Source organism: Protopterus annectens, chromosome 3.part1, assembly GCF_019279795.1.
Source record: "Protopterus annectens isolate FY-2018-M chromosome 3.part1, PAN1.0, whole genome shotgun sequence".
NCBI lineage: Eukaryota > Metazoa > Chordata > Ceratodontiformes > Protopteridae > Protopterus > Protopterus annectens.
Window position 1 is genome coordinate 1,667,739,011 of NC_056732.1, and position 16,193 is coordinate 1,667,755,203.

Genomic DNA, 16,193 nt, shown 5'->3' on the forward strand with positions numbered 1-16,193 from the left:
AAAGCAGTCGGGCTGCTCCTCAGAGCGCTGATAGGGCTACCCAGAGAAAGATTCCCTGGGAGGGGTGGACCTCCCCTGCCCCGAGGGAGTCTTCCGTTACAGCTCCCCCCCTGCCTCTAGGGGGAAAACTCAGCCTATGTGCCACATTTTCCCACTCTTCTGATTCCTAGAATAGAACCACTGAGGAGACTATAAACAGACACCCACGGCAGATGGGGTCTTACCATCCTTTTCACATCTGGCCAATGTATCTTTTACCTTGGAGCCAAACAAAGTTGTGGTCTCAATAGGGGCATTAAGGAAGGAAGCCTTGAAGGGATCCACAGAGTCACAAAGGTGCGTCCTGCCATGGCGTCTCATGACTATGCCTGCACCCACAGCTCTCGCTGCTCCTTCAGTAGCGTGTGATAAACGCATTGAGGAATTGGAAACTGATACTAAGGTCGCTAACTGAGGGGCCACCTTGACAGACCTCATCAGAAACTGCTCCTGCCAAGGTCTGAGTTCAGACACCGGGGCTCTCTGTAGCCTTGTGAAATGTGCCAGGTAGTACAAGGATCTAACAGCAAAGGTCGAAGAAGCGAAGAGTCGCTTCCAAAATCTGTCCATCACCTGGGAATCCTTATTGGGCATGTGAACAGCCTGGCTCTCCTCTGCCAGTTCCTTCTTTGTAGTGGTAGCCACCACCATGGTGTCTACTGGGAGACCTTTCGACTAATGTGGGCACTCTTCTGGGGGAGAAAGGATTTTGTCCGGCCTACAAGGTATGGCCTCCACAGAGTCCGGTGCCTTCCACGCACGCTGCACGATGAGCTTGACAAGCTCTCATCGGCAGGTGGGGTAACCCAGGAGGTAAGGGGGCCAATTACGAAAAGCCTGCAGGAACACAGACTCCTCTGAGGAAGGGTTAGAGGACTTGCATTCACCTCTCTGCTTTAAAATTTTGAGGATGTCACCCAAGGAAACCTCGTCAGAAGGTGAGCGTGAGGACCCCTAACAGTCATCGTAATCTGTCTTTGGTCACCAACTCTCCCGTAGAGTCCATGTGCTTCCTCTTACACATAGTCTTGGGGTGGACTTCCTCAGTGGGAGACTCTGGGGAAGACTGCAAGGATGGTGTCTCCAGGGGGAGAATGGCCCGAGACTCTTGAGCCCGGAATCCGGGGGTTGCGACTTGAGACAGCTGAGGTTCAGAGGAAGTGGTAGTCTCTGACAGAGGTGGCTGAGAAGCAGGGGCCAGTGTCCTCTCCAAGGTCAGGAAGGTAGACCAGCCCGAGGAAGAATGATTCGAAACCTCCACAGAGGTCGAAGGAGTACAGGTAGGAATCTGTGGAGAAGGGTGATCAACTCCAAAGGGGAGAGACTTTTGAAGGGGCAGAAATTCCTCTGGCCAAAAGCAGCTGGTCTACAAAATGCACCATATCATGTTGTTAAGAAAGGCTTCTGGGAGACCTCACTGAAAGCCTTGAAGGTGATTTGGGCCTGTCCAGAAAAGGGCTAGCATGACCACTGAAAGATGTCTGAATAGGTAATGTCTGCACAGAAACTGCCAGTGTCTGCACAGTTTGTTTCACTAAAGCCGGTGCAGAAGTGGAATGCATCAAAATCAATGGTGTGGAAGATGCCTGCACCAAGAACGGTGTTGTCAAAATTGGGAGTGGTCTGTGCAGAGAAAACTGTCAGCGCCAAAGGCGTCTGCACCAAGACTTCAGTCGGTGACAAAGATGACTGCGCCGATATACCAATCGGTGCCGAAAAGTCTGCACTGAACTAAGTCAGTGCTGTAGTAGTCTGCACTGTGAAGGCTCAAGTCTGCATCGAAAGCAATGGTGTACAGGGACCAGCACACAATCGGAGACAGAGTCAAGTGAGTCAGTGCCGAAAGCAGCCGCTGGCACCAACGACTGACAATTTAGCCTTTTTATGGTACAATTCCTTAGGGTCTCCAGAGGGAGACTATGGAAGAGACTTAGACCTTTTATGTTGTTTGAAAGGAGGAGAAGATTCCTGCGACCCAGAAATAGCCTCGCAGAAAGGGGTCTTAAGGAGACCCTTTTGAACGAACATAAAAATAAGTACCAAGTTCTAGCAGAAAAACCTTAATAAATCTGACAGGGCGGCTTCACTGTAAGAGGAGGCAACCCAAACATTTAACAAGTCATGCATGTCAGAGTGAAGAAGTTTGTGTCTGCACTCCGAACACCTCTTAAAGCCTGGAATCCCTTTCTTCTCAGACACTATAGCCACAAAATATTCAAAAACTAGGCACACACATACTGTAGCAAGGCCCAAGTGAGGGTGAGGAAAGACTACCCAAAGGTAGAGGATACCAAAAAGGTACAAGTAATAAAGAAAAAGATACAACTTAATAAAATGTCGAAAAACTAATAATTCTATTAGAAAAAACTCATACACTTAGCTGGAGAGGAATGGCTTGACATGGCTGAACAGCAAAGTGGCAAACTAGATCTGAGGTAACAGGGAGGAATGGCATGATGGGTAAAATCTTAGCTCGAGAGGTTTGTGGCTGACACGAGCTTGAAAAAAAGGCTATCTCGGTTCTGAGGTCGGAACCGAATACCCCCCAAGAGTAGGGAATAAACAAAGATTAACATCAGATCTACATATTCCAAAAGGTAAAAAAAATCACTGGACAAGGGTAGGCATAAATTTCACACAACCATACATATTTAATTGAACACTACCACATCCTATTTCAGATTATGCACAATAAAAACCCAGATAAAGACAGATACAGGACAATGTGGAAATGATTATGGAGTTACTAAAGATAGAAATCTCTTCAGAAGGACGAAAACCTAGTGAATAACACAAAATGAAAATGGAGTTTAAAATGTGGTAGTAATGAGAGACAGATAGGAAAGATGGACAAACAGAAAATTAATTATTTATAGGGACTGGCAAAGGGTGAAGTATTGCAGAATAAGGTGAATCTCAAAACAGAAGAGGAGCAACTGCAAAGCACTAAAGGGAACATGGAGTATTTGGATAATATGCAATGCATAGAAAGGTTGCTGTTAACTATTTTTGAAACTCCACAGCAAGAAAACTACGGATATAAATGTAGGTAATAAAAGTAGAAAAGGTTCTCAATGCCAGGAGAACCTATAAGAAGGGGAGAAAACAAACAAAAAAAAAAACAGATGATATAATGACAACTAAACCAACAATATTTATGTGTGAACCAGGTAGGTCCAATGGCAAGTCCCTTTTCGGGGTGATCCAGGTGCAGAAAGTCAGGAATTAACATCCCTGTGTTTCTTCTCCCACCACGAGAAAAACAGAAGCACTAATCACAAGATGATTCGTCAGAGTGATTTGTAGGCCACCAGTGACTGGTAGTCTCAGCTGCTTACGATTTTAAAAATAGGAGGGAAGAAAATGGGTTAATACTTCTGGTTTTGCAGTGTGCAGTGTTAAGATAAGAAAACAAGATTTACTGAAGTTCAACAGTCTGCTCAGATGGAACATTTAGTGCTCATTTGTAAGAAAAGTGCTTAAATCAATTAATTAGATAAGCTCAAACTCTCAGGAAAGAATTAAATGCATGACAGAGATTTCTAATAAGTCAACAGGAATCAGCCATTTATTTCTGGGATTTAAACAGGTTTCTGTACTTACTGTTTCAGTGTTAGTATACGAGAATCCATAGTGTCTTGTTTTCCTCTCATTAACTGCACATCAGTTAAGATCTTGCTAATATTGTCTTGCCGTACCTTAACCTCTTCATTTCTTACACCAGCAACCTAGAAACAAAAAAAACAACCTTAAGAATTCACTGTTTTCCCCTTCACACATTTTCTTGATGGAATGTCCCTAAAAATCTGCTAACATATACATGAAGTACAGTTTGTGCTCGTAGAGCACACAAAGTTATCTATTTACCATTACAACACAAGCCGATTAGTGCCCACCCGCTTCAAAACCTGCAGAACTTGACCAGGACCTAAAAACGTTTACATTTGTCACGTTTCTCCATCTTATCCATAATGCACCACACACCTCTCATTTTCTCAAAATTAAAATCATGCTGCTTGAGAGCTAAGCACAAGAGAACTTAAATTGAATTTCACCATAAAACAGCCTCCTCTAGGTCCCAAATGAAAAGGACAGGAAGAGGCATGTTGGTATGTTGAATGTAAATCAACTATAATCACCTGTATATACTGTTATCCAACTATAAAAGCCAAAGCTAGACTCCCAGGGTGGCCTTTCTATAGGATTCTATGTAACAGAGTGGACCCAAAGGAGGTCCTTGACATGGAGAGTAAATCATGGAGTGACTTGCTAAGTTATGTAGAGAAGCCCATGTCAAAGCCATTAAATCCAGAGATGTATTACTAAAATTGGTGTGAAATGTAGCCATTCCTCATGCTGAATATGCTGCATGATTAGATGTCAGATGTTTTTGTGGAATAAATTAATACTGAGAGGCATCTGGACAGGGTTGTCTTGGACACCTTGGATCCTAATCTATTAGCAGCCCAGAACACAAAACTGCTGGTCCTTCCAACTGCCTGTCCTACCAAGAGAAAAGCTCATTCATCTATGCAAACGTCTACAATGTAAAATACATTTTTCTTCAATAGAACAGTTTGCAGAGGGGAAAAAAGACGATTATTCTCAGATTCAAATTTAGCTCTGTGGCTAACCTGGGATAAATGTACAATTTGTCCTTGTGAATCCATTAAGAATGATCAATACATAAAGCCTTAATTTCTGAAATTTCTATGGCCAAGGTTATTACCAAGACAGATACTTCAATACAGCACTGTATGCAGGCTAAAAGGCAGTAGGGGGTAACATCAACTTCTACATTGTAAAACTGAAGCGCCGGGAATAGAATGAGAATAAGAAAGCAAGAGATAAAGTGGGGAACCCTTGGTGAAAATTAGGGATGACTGAAAGACTTATTGTATACATTTCATCATTAAAACGACTGAATACAAGGATGCAGCTTCACTTAAAGGAGGAGGAAGACCAGTGTCAAAAAAATAAGAAGAGCAGTTAATCACAGCTGGGACAGAGGAGGAGAATGGATCTAACACTTCTTAAGTGGCCCAAACCATGAAGTACATCCACCTGGTCTTGTATGCCTTCCTAGTACTGGGTTATAGGGCGGGGGGAGTATTTAGGCAACAAAGGTGGGTTTGTAGGATCCTGACCATAAACAGGAGTGTTAAAAACCAAACTGTTAGTCGAATGCAATGAATGTCCAGGCGGCTTGCCAGATGGATAAGACACCTGGATAAGACACCATGGTTCTGAAGGGCACAAGATGCATAGACTTCACCAGAAAATAAGGCCACAGGACAGGGAACTAGACTTGAGGACAATAATGGTGGAATGAGGAAACTTTGGATTTGCTCATTTTCTGGAGAAACTTGAGAATAAAAGGAAATGGGGACAATTCTACACTACAGTATCTTTGGGATGGTACCCAAGGGAAAAAAAAGTTGCAGAGCTTGGAGTTGGTCAGGGATCCAGTTGCTTCTCTTAGCGATGGGAAATCTACTGTGCAACTGAAAATTTTAAGGACTACTCATGGCATCAACAAATGATGGTTAAGCTTACCACAAGGTCTAAGGTAGAAGTCTATTTACCATTGAAAGGCACTCTGTAAAAGTTCAGTGATAAATGAAGTTTGAAACTGTGGGAAGTGAATAAGTTTATTAGTAATGACCTCCCCAATTACAACACTAACACATTTAAAATGACCATACACAATTTAGTATATTTATTTAAAAGGTAGCCAATGCACTTTTTCTTAAGGCCAAATGTAAAACTCTACTGAACGCATGCAAACTGCTTTTCACATATGGGAAGGGAAAAAGAGAAGAAAAGAACAGAACAATCAATATAAGTGGGAATAGACTGTAACATGTGCTTTAGCATGCATAACCTTAATTTTAGGATAAATAATGCCAGTGGATGAAGTGGTCAACTTGACAAGCCAAAAAGTACAGTTTTGTACCTACCATAAATGTAGATGTCCGATAGACATGCAACTGCAGTCATAACATGTGGGTTGTCCTGCCTCAGGCAGCCTCCAAGGAAGGCTGTAATCAAATTGGAAGACAAAAACAGAATTCCAAACAAGTAAAAGAGCAATAAAACAAAATACCATAACAGATATGGAACAAACTGGGATTGTAACTGGATGTTTAGGCTCAGTGATTTCTCCCAAAGCTGCATTGTCAGTTCTCATAATATCCACACTGCAGGAAGTGATTGCTTACTGCTGGTTTTTGTAAATCTGCATTCTTGAAGGACATCAATGGACTAGCAGAATACACTCAAATCTACACTCGTATTGCAGCAAGAAACAGAGGTCATTGGTGAACATCCTTTTTATACCAAGTGGGAGGATATCTGCTTGGCAAGGAGTGGGGAAAGTGCAGAGCAGGTAAGACATCTTCATGTCCTTCTGCAACACAATTCCCACAAAGTTATCACTACAGCAAAAGTAAACAATGAACATTTAACAGCATCACATCTGCAGGTATAACTATATAAAAAAAGTTATTTGCTCTACTGAAAAGAACAGAAGTGGCTTAGTTCTTTCATGCAAGCTATGTGGAAAAACTCCAAACGATTGCAAAATATTTTCTGACTAACCAAGTACTTCAAATGAAGCAAAAACTGGTAAAAGTGTAGTCGGAGCTCAGGAAAAGACCACTTGTTGCATCTAACAGACTGACACCAAAAATGTGTGAAAAGGTGGCAGAATACAAATCCAGTGTGGAAATAAAAATGCAGAATCATATGAACTGCTGCTTACAGTGGTTTGGGACTGCAAAGCTCCATACAATATGGATTAATTATTCAAAATATTACTGGGCAGTATATAAAATCAAAGTTCTCCTGCAACGAGGGCTTCATAGTGCTGAAATGAATAATGCACCTCAAAGTGTGACGGTTCAAATGCAGATTACAGCAACTGAAGTTCACCAAGTGTGATACTCACATTTGTTACTTTTCTCTTGATATTTTCCAAAAGATGGTCCTTGCCTCGCACAAAGTATGGGTGCTGAAATTCTGTATCATCTTTCTCTGGCTTCACCAACCCTCCTTGTTCAATATGCACTACTTTGCGAAACCCATCTGAAACGAAACGTATTGCAAATATATAAAATTAAGAAGATTAAACATCTCAAAACTAGTTGCAGCACAGACACACCCACACCTACCACCCAGACCCATACAGTTCAGAGAAGGATTCTGTACAACAAAAAGATTAACAGCAAAATGAGATGCACTGTAAACAAATGAAAACCAAACCATTGCATCTGACAGATCAGCAAGTGAAATGTTAATACAGAATTATACCCCACCAGCAAATTCCAAGGTGTTGACTGCACAGGCTCAAAAGTCAAAAGGGATCATCTACTTAAAGAGAGAAAGCAAAGTTTGTAGACAAAACCTGGCAGACAAATGGGAAGTCAATAAAAACAGAGAAAGGACAAAAATATAACAAGTCTTATTTATTTTTCTTAACTGAGGTAAAGTATTGATTCTTGGACTAACTTCAGCCTCAACCAACAAATTATACAAAATGTTGAGTAACAATAATAGAGCACAGCAGTCATCATCATCCTTTTCCACCCATTTTCTACATGGGGTCAGGGCGTTGTGTTAAATGTCACCATCTCTCGAGTCAATGCTACACTCCTGCCTTCTTGGACACTCATGACTGACTGTCCCAGATTCTCTCTCATACAATCTGATTCTTTGCTGGATGCCTTCATTTTCTCATCTGTCCCAAAATCTTCTTCACCAAAATTGTCTTCTGCACGTGTCCAAACCACCACAATCTGTTCTCTATGATCTCATCTGCAATTGGACCTACTATGGCTTCCGCTCTTCCATTCTCATTTCTTTGTCTGTCCTACAGTGTGCATCCTACCACCCCATCTCAGGCACTTCAATCCAATCATCTCTAGTTTTGTCTGCTCTGCCTTTACTGCCCAGGTTAATGTACCATTCAGTAGAACTAGTCACAACACTGTTTTGTACACTTTACTTTTCAGCTTCTTTGGCATTCTTCTGTCATACACTACACCGGACACTGCGCCAGTTGGCTGCTAGCTTTGACCTCTTATAGGTTCATAGGTAGGTACTAGGCCATCGGCCCTAGGGCCCATACAAGCCTAGCCAAAAAATGTACCCTCGCTTTCGCCACCCAAGAAAATTATTTTCCTGTGCCCCTGGCGAGCAGAGCCACAGAAGTGATCCCCAGGGTGAATTTCCCATCCAATCGTCAAGATTTTTCTTGAAGAGTGCTAATGAAGATTTCTGTTTGACATAGATAGGCAGTCTGTTCCAGAGTATGGGAAGTCTCTGGGACAGGAATCTATCCCTCCAGCATGTTCTGTTTATTGTGGTGACTTGGTTAAGGTCCCTAGAGTATGTAGCTCGGAGGCATTGGGATTTCTTTAAGTGGAGCATGTTCAACAGCTCTGGGTTTGACATAGCTTTGTATGTTAGGCAGAGATTGCCCCCGTGTAGGCGATATGCGATGGAGTAAAGCTGTAGTTTTTTGAGACAGTCTGCATAGGGCATCTGTTTGAGGCCAGTAATCCTCATTGTGAGGTATTTCTGTGGTCTTTCCAGTTGTTGTAGATGTCTTGTGAGGTACATACCAAAAGGGGCGTTGTACTCTATAATAGGTCTAATGAGTGATGAATAGAGGGGAACAATGACCTCTTTCTGGATGAGAATCCTTTTGTGATGAGATGAGCCACGTAGAAGGATTTCCTGACCACTGTGGAGATGTGATTATCAAAGAAGAGACTGCTGTCCACCTGTGTCCCAAGGTCTCAACACATTTTCGGCATCAAATAGACTACCAGCTATGTGGTAGTTCATGGGTACAGAGTTATTACCAAAGGGGATGACAATACACTTTTTGGCATTGAGCTTCAGGCCATGGCTTTGACACCAGGTATCTGTCTCAGTGAGGCCCTTTTGTAGTTTGTCCACATCATTAGGAGTTTTGATTATTGCTCCTAGTTTGCAGTCATCTGCAAACTTCGTTAGCTAGTTTCTCTTCATTCAGACCTCCTCTTCTCTTCAACCACCCCTTCCAGATAGAACAGGTTTACAAGCTTTAGGTTTCTTCCCTCCTATACTAATATTCAGCTTCTTCAGATTTCCCCAATTTGCTGGTATTACAACAGTCTTATATGTTCTCATTTAATCCCATAAGACGTCAGCAAAGGATAGGTGAATGGAATGCAAAAATTAAGTTCTTGCTCAGTCTGCCTGTAATGCCAAATCATCTGCATACAGCAACTTTGTTGATCTGTCCTCGCCGACCCGTTTGCTAATGTAATCCATCACCAGTATGAACAGCAGTGGGTTCAGAGATTAACCCAGATGCACACCCACTCCCACTGTGAACCCCTCTGAGACTGAACACTGTTCGTGCTCAAGTCACTGGTTCCTTGTACATAGCATATACTAAAATACTACCAATGTTTCTGGGACTTTGAACCACCACAGGACTTTTCAAAAACATCTTTATTGGGACAGTGTCATATACTTTCTCCAAGTCTAGGAATGCCCAATTGGACTCTTTCCTCATCTCTAGCTTCTTCTCAACTATCAGTCTCACTGCAAACACTGGGTCAGTTGTGCGGAATATGAACTGCTCATCTTTCATCCTATTTTTTGCTACTCTGCGCATCATTTATCACCCTCTACAGAACTTCCATGCAATGTGACAGGAGTTCGATAACACTGTACTACCCACAATTGCGGATGTCCACTTTGTACTTGTACACTGGCACTAGTATGCTTGTTCTCCAGTCATCCAAGATATGCCTTTTTTCTCTTCACACTGCTATGGAGTACCCTCAGGAGCCATTTCTCCCCTATCTCACCCATCTTTATCATATTTGCTGTGACCTCATCTGAGCCTGCTGCTTTCCCTAACTTCATTTTCTTCAGTGCTGTTCTTCGTTCTGTGGTGGACTCCTCTCCTCTTAATGTAGGCTGTCTGGGACAGTACAGCTTCTGTGGGGTTTTCTTCATTGAGAAGCTGCAGGAATTACTCCTTCCATCTGCCTTTGATGTCCTATGAATTCTTGGTATTTCTCTCCAGTCAAATTCCAGGTCTTCAGCCTGGTCTCTGTTGACCATACAGCCTTCTCTGACCACTGCTTGCAGCTGATGTTTGCAACCAGGGGTTTAGGCCATGAGCCGACTGTGTAACTGGTATGATTTTGCAATCATAGTTTCTACTCCAGTGCCCTTTCCTTACTAGGAGGAAGTCTACCAGGAGTTGCATGTTGGCCACTCATGTAATTTTGTGACCGTCTGCCTTTCTGAACCATGTGTTGGCCTACTATTAAACCATTTACCAGACAGAAGTCTATAATGGCATCCTCCTTTATTCCTCATGCTCCATCCATGTGAACCTATACAGTCCTCTTATCCTGCTCTATCTGTCCCAATATGTGCATTCAAGTCACCCATCAACACCAATTCCTGTTCTGCTTTATCTAGTAGGCCCTGCAACTGCTGTCTGACTATACCTTTTCCTCACCATCACAACCCACGCTGTGGGTATACGGTAGTATTCAATCAGAGCCGGTCACTGGACTGGAGTCTGACTGCCAAGAAACTGTCACCAATTCTGATGGCATCCCTCACTGCCTTCTGAAACCTCTCTCACATTTCCCACAACATTTCCAGCCTGTCCTCCTCCTGAGTAGTAGACTCTGGATTCCAAGCCAGGTAGCTTTGCCACAATGCCCTTCCATTTTGTCTCCTGGATACAGAGAATGCCTAGCAGTTTGCCATTAATTTAGAGGGGTGGGGTAGAGGACTCACTACTGTACTAAAAGCAGAGGCATGGGATCGGTTTGGCAGCATGACAGGTCACTACAGCACCTCACAAAAAAACTGCAGCATGCATGACACTGCACATGTACCATGGCCTTTGCTGTGCACTCCACCTCAGTGATATGTATGATCAGCAACAAATGGACAAAGGTTTAAAATCAGAAAAATATTACTCTTTGGCAGTGCATGGGATATGGACTGCCAGGGCTGCAATGAAGTTCCACAGACTAGGGAGATTTAGGATCCTCCTTTAAATGTAGGCAACTCTGGTATGGATGGGGTGATGTCACAATATGAAACCAACAGAATGAGCACAGCCCTGGAATGTCAACTGGTAGACAGGATGCTGTGGGGATCATATTCCCTTTATAACTGGCTAAAAAATACCCCCCCCCCCATTAGCCCTCCACAAATGAGCCAAACAGCCAAGAGGGGAAAATGGTGGTTGGCGCACACAGAAAAAACAGCAAGCATTCAAAACAAAAAAACAAACATGCCTTAAGGCTCAAGCAAACAAAGGAAATCACTACTGGGTTTTTAATGCCCTTGACAGATACAAACCCAGGATGACACTACATACCACAGTTACCATCTATTCGATGTTAAACACTTATTGCATTCCTTGGGATATACGAAGGAAAATGCTATATTGCATGAGGCAGAAAGTGTAACACTATCAGCCAGTTGAGGATAATTCCCACCCAGTTGCACACAAAATGCCTTATAAATGTAAAGTTCTTGTGGGAGAGTAAATTACAAGTCTCTTTCACAGGACTGCCCTCTGTGCCATCTACAAGGAGAATGAGAAACATAAAAAAGAAAAGTCTGAGAACTGCCACATCTTCATAAAAGGTGCAGACTTTTATAAGTCACTATACAGGCTTGCTACCTTGCTCCAATCTCCTGAAGTACACACACAGAAAAGTCTTTTCCTACAGTTTTACTGTGAGAAAGGGGGTCACAAAAGCAGTCATAAGGCAGCCACTTAGAATGTGCACCTTGCATCAAGACTATCCCTACAGGCAACAGGTAGAATAACGCAGTCTTAAACTGTCAGCATCAAGCATAGCTCTCAAGCTTGTTTGCTACAAAATAGGGGACAAATCCAAAAACGAACTTAAAGTTACTGTACTAGCACCTTTTGCACCCTAATCCATTTTCTGAATAAGTATGAAACTCCCAATATCAACTAATCCTCAGTTGAGTTACCCCCAAAAAAATCAAACTGTTTATGAAGGATATGGCAAAAATAGAAAAAAATCATGGACAGTTCAATAGCAGGACACCAAGAAAATGTCAAGTATTGTACGTTATTTGCCCTGCACCAACAGTAAGATTTGCTCAAAAAGAGCTTGACACCTGTAACAAGTACTTTATGAAAATGGCTGCAAAGAAACACCCATCTCTACAGAGTCCATTTCAATGTTGCAGCACACCCCAGAACACCATCTTACCCTTTCCTTGTGCAGTATCAAGAAACTGTGACAACTTCCAATTTGCACTATACCACTGCCTCAAATTACGTCATTCTAGAACCCTATTCGTGGAATATTATTTTCTCAGTTACAGTTCAAAACATCTCCAAACATGGATGCATACATACCTTTATTCTAATTTGTTAGCGAGGCCAAAAACTGATCTCCTGCATATCAATGCAATGTTTTAATGACATACAAGCCCTCTCCATGAAAAGCAACTAACAGCAGCGCTGAGGAGAACACAAACCATAGTGCATAAAACTACTACACTCCATCCAAACCATAGCTAAAACAAGTCTGTCACAAAGTCATGTAATAAACTTATAATGAGCAACAGGAAGAGATTTTATACTGCTCAAAGTATTCAGTAACTTAAATGTGCATATATCTCATTTTAAGGAGATCAATACAATTTCATCACATTTTAAAGTGTATGTCATCGAAAATGTAATGCACAGTAAATTTCTAGGTGTTACAACAGATGACAACCTTTATAAGTTCCCATGATAATGCGTTCCATGCCCTTGCAGATCAGGCTCATTAGACTGATGGGACGGTAGTTGCCGGGATCCAAGGTGGATCCCCCCTTGTGGAGTGGGGGAAATGTAGCGGTGCGCCACTCAGTGGGCATAAAGACTGAGGTGAGGCTATGATTAAACATGACACTTAGGTGAGGTGCCAGTTCATTTTGTAGTTCATGTAGTACACAGCCCGGGATGTCATCTGGTCCCATGGAAGCTGTACTCTTGGCTTTCGAGAGTGCGGTTTCTACTTGTGTGGCTGTGATTACTGGAATTTGGCAATCTTTTGGTATTGAGATGGGCCATTTAGGGGGTGAAGTCGGCACTAAATCGATCTGCCAGGATACTGGCAATATCCTTGGGATCAGTATAGTTAATGCCATTCTGTTGTAGATCTGAGCATTGCCATTTAGATTCTTGACATAACTATAGAATGTCTTGTGGTTGTCTTTGGAATCTTTGGCAATTTTATTTTCCTAACTAGCTTTGGAGGATTTCATAAGGGATCTCAGCTTCTTACTGGAGGCTGGTAAAGGAGTTTTTTTGCATCCTGGGATTTTCCTCTTTTCTGCAACAGTTTCTTCCTTCTGTTGTATGGTTTATGGCAGGGGAAAACCAGATTGGCTTTTGGAGGAGAGTGTACTGGTTCTATTTGGGATGGCACGATTTATGTACGAGTGGATGTGCTCACACAGTGTCTTAGTGTAGGATTCAGCAGTCAAACTTACAGCTCCCATCTGCATGGATGTTATGAAGTTAGTAACTTCTGACTTGGAGTAGCATGAAGTTGGCTTTGGAGAAGTTTTTTTACGGAGGTTTCCTTACTGGGGGTAGGGGTGGGATGTGGATGTCAAGGGCGATTTGCTTATTGTCAGATCTGACCAATGGGGGTGACCCAATGGCGTGGAGCATCCATCTCCCATGTTGGTAACGACCAGGTCTAGGATATCGGAGCCCCTTGGTGGGGCAATGGATTAGCTGGATCCAGGGCATTGGAATTTATGAATTCCAAGAACCGCTGTGAAAAGGTGTTGGTACCAGAGTAGTTTTCCCCGTTAATGGCAGGGTAGTTGAAGTCACCCAGTATTAGGGTGTTTGGTTGTATCTTAATATTTTCCAGTATGTTTAGAAAGGTGAAGTGAGAATCTTTGGGCATGTGGGGATCTGTAGCAAGCTACAATTTGGATTGCAGTCTTACCTAGTGTTAGTTGCACCTGGAGAATTTCAGATGCATTGTGTTGGGCAACTAGCCTCAAGTTGTGAATATCCTTGGTAAATATGGACACTTCCACCTTTAGTGTTTTGGTTTTGCTTTGGTGGCCAAAAAGTGTGGTAAGAGTTGTAGCCTGGCATTGTAGGGGTTTCTCTCGAGCCTTGAATGAGGTCTCAGTTACTGCACAGATATTTATGTTCTCCATTTTTAGTAGTGCCTCGAAAGAGTGCATTTTGAGGTTTAGATTTCTAGCATGGAGTAGCATTACCTTCAGATTTTGCATGCTTGAATCTGTTACGTTGGTGGTTTTGCCCTTTGAACCTTAAGGCACTACAGGGGTGGCAAAAGCTTTAGCCAATAGCCTGAATCCCAGGGGTGACATTTGCATATTATTTAGTGCTTGCAACAAGTTTTGAACAAGTGCTGAGCATAACAAAACAGTTTTGAGTGCTAAAACTAGAAAACTGGCTAGTTCTCAGGGAAAATTAGAAGAGCAGACTTTCTGGCACCAGGAATAGTTTAACCCTAGTTAAACGGTCATGCACAAAACCGAGCAAACATGGGTTTTTAAACAGAAAGATGAAAGGGATAGAAATAGCCCAAAATGGCCAGTAAAACTACAGATTCTGAGCTGAAACCACTCCTCCAGCAACAGATATAGTGAGAGTGGTGAGCTTTGAGCAGCCTGATGAACAGAGAAGCATCCTTCCATCTTAAGGTCTAGGCAACACAAACTACAAAACAGCCCAGAATTCAGCAAAATCTGGAAACCGGACTCTACTAGTTATAGAAAGGCGGGAAACTAGTAGAGAGGATTTTTTTTTCCAAGAGTTAAAACAGATACAGTAAAACAAACTTTTAAAAGCAGAAAAATGGCTATTGCACTTAAGTTCATGGACATGCTTCACCTCAGGAAATCCAAATCCCTTAGAGCTACACGCTCCAGGGACTTGAACCTCAGCACAGAAATAAATAGGACATGCTGGAGGGACAGATTCATATCCCAGAGGCTCCCCTCACTCTGGAACAAAATCCAAATCCATATTAGGCAGAGCCCCTCACAGACCCTCTTCAAGAGAAATCTTAACGAGTGGATGGGAGATCGTAAGTTTACCCCTGGGATCTTCTCAGTGTCCCTGCTTGACAGAGGTACAGTAAACCAACCTTAAAAGGGCTACCTTCTGTGACCTACTATACAGACGCACAGTTAACTAATCTAAAAGGGTGGCGAAAGCCAAACACACTCTGGCTAGGCTTACAAATGCCCTAGGGCAGATAGCCTAGTATCAACCTATGAACTTCTCCCATCTACACTTCAGTGTCCAAAGCGAACCTCAGCAAACTGTCTGCTGCCTACAACAATATTGCCAGATTTGCCACTAATTCTACTTTTAGAACTCATCACTGCCAAATCTTAAGGCAACTACGATGGCTAACTACAAAACCTAATTCTATTTCACCAGCTCTCCTTAGCCCACAAAATCCTTTACAAACCCACAAACACTCCCATTCTCACTTCACTTATCACTCCTTACTGCAATCTTAAAAGCCTTCGTTCCTCCGACAAACTACTTATATCCACTAGTAAACCCAACAACTCAGTTGACAAATCCTTGTTCTCCAACACAGTAGGAAAAACCTGGGACACTCTTCCTCACAATCTCACAGCAATCTCCTCTCTTCCCTGCTTCAAATCCCAACTCAAAACACACCTCAAAACCCACTGGCTCTGCCCCTGTAGCAACCCTGACTAGTCTACCTTGGATATCTACGTACTCTCAACTTTTCTGCTGTAAATAACTAGCTTTCCTAGTGTATCTAGAAACTCTTAAAAAAAAAAAATACTCTATTTCTTATCTTCTGCTTTTTACTTAAAGGAGTACTGCACCCACAGACTCCAAAAAACATGTTTAAAACATCATGGCATGTTTTGTTACACACTTTAACAGCTCTGGGATTATTTAATGATTTTTGACATATATATTGTAACCAGACTCTGACCACCTTAAGGCTGTTTTACCTGTTATTACAAATCAGGTTGCCATCCAGTATCCCAGAACTCATTGTTTGGCTCACAAATGTTACATCATGCAGGCCTCAGTTTGCCTAAAG

The 16,193-nt window shown here is 42.4% G+C and overlaps 1 protein-coding gene across 2 annotated transcripts in view; it reads right to left on the minus strand.

Annotated features, from left to right (window-relative positions):
- Positions 1 to 16,193, minus strand: part of LOC122798613 (heat shock factor protein 1-like) — a 538,873-nt gene that overhangs the window by 420,152 nt on the left and 102,528 nt on the right. For both annotated transcript variants that reach the window (XM_044067693.1, XM_044067694.1), the window contains exons 3-4: positions 6,989 to 7,125; positions 3,643 to 3,767 (exon numbers count right to left, since the gene is read on the minus strand). In XM_044067693.1, coding sequence (XP_043923628.1) covers positions 3,643 to 3,767; positions 6,989 to 7,125 — 262 coding nt within the window. The remainder of the gene's footprint in view (positions 1 to 3,642; positions 3,768 to 6,988; positions 7,126 to 16,193) is intronic.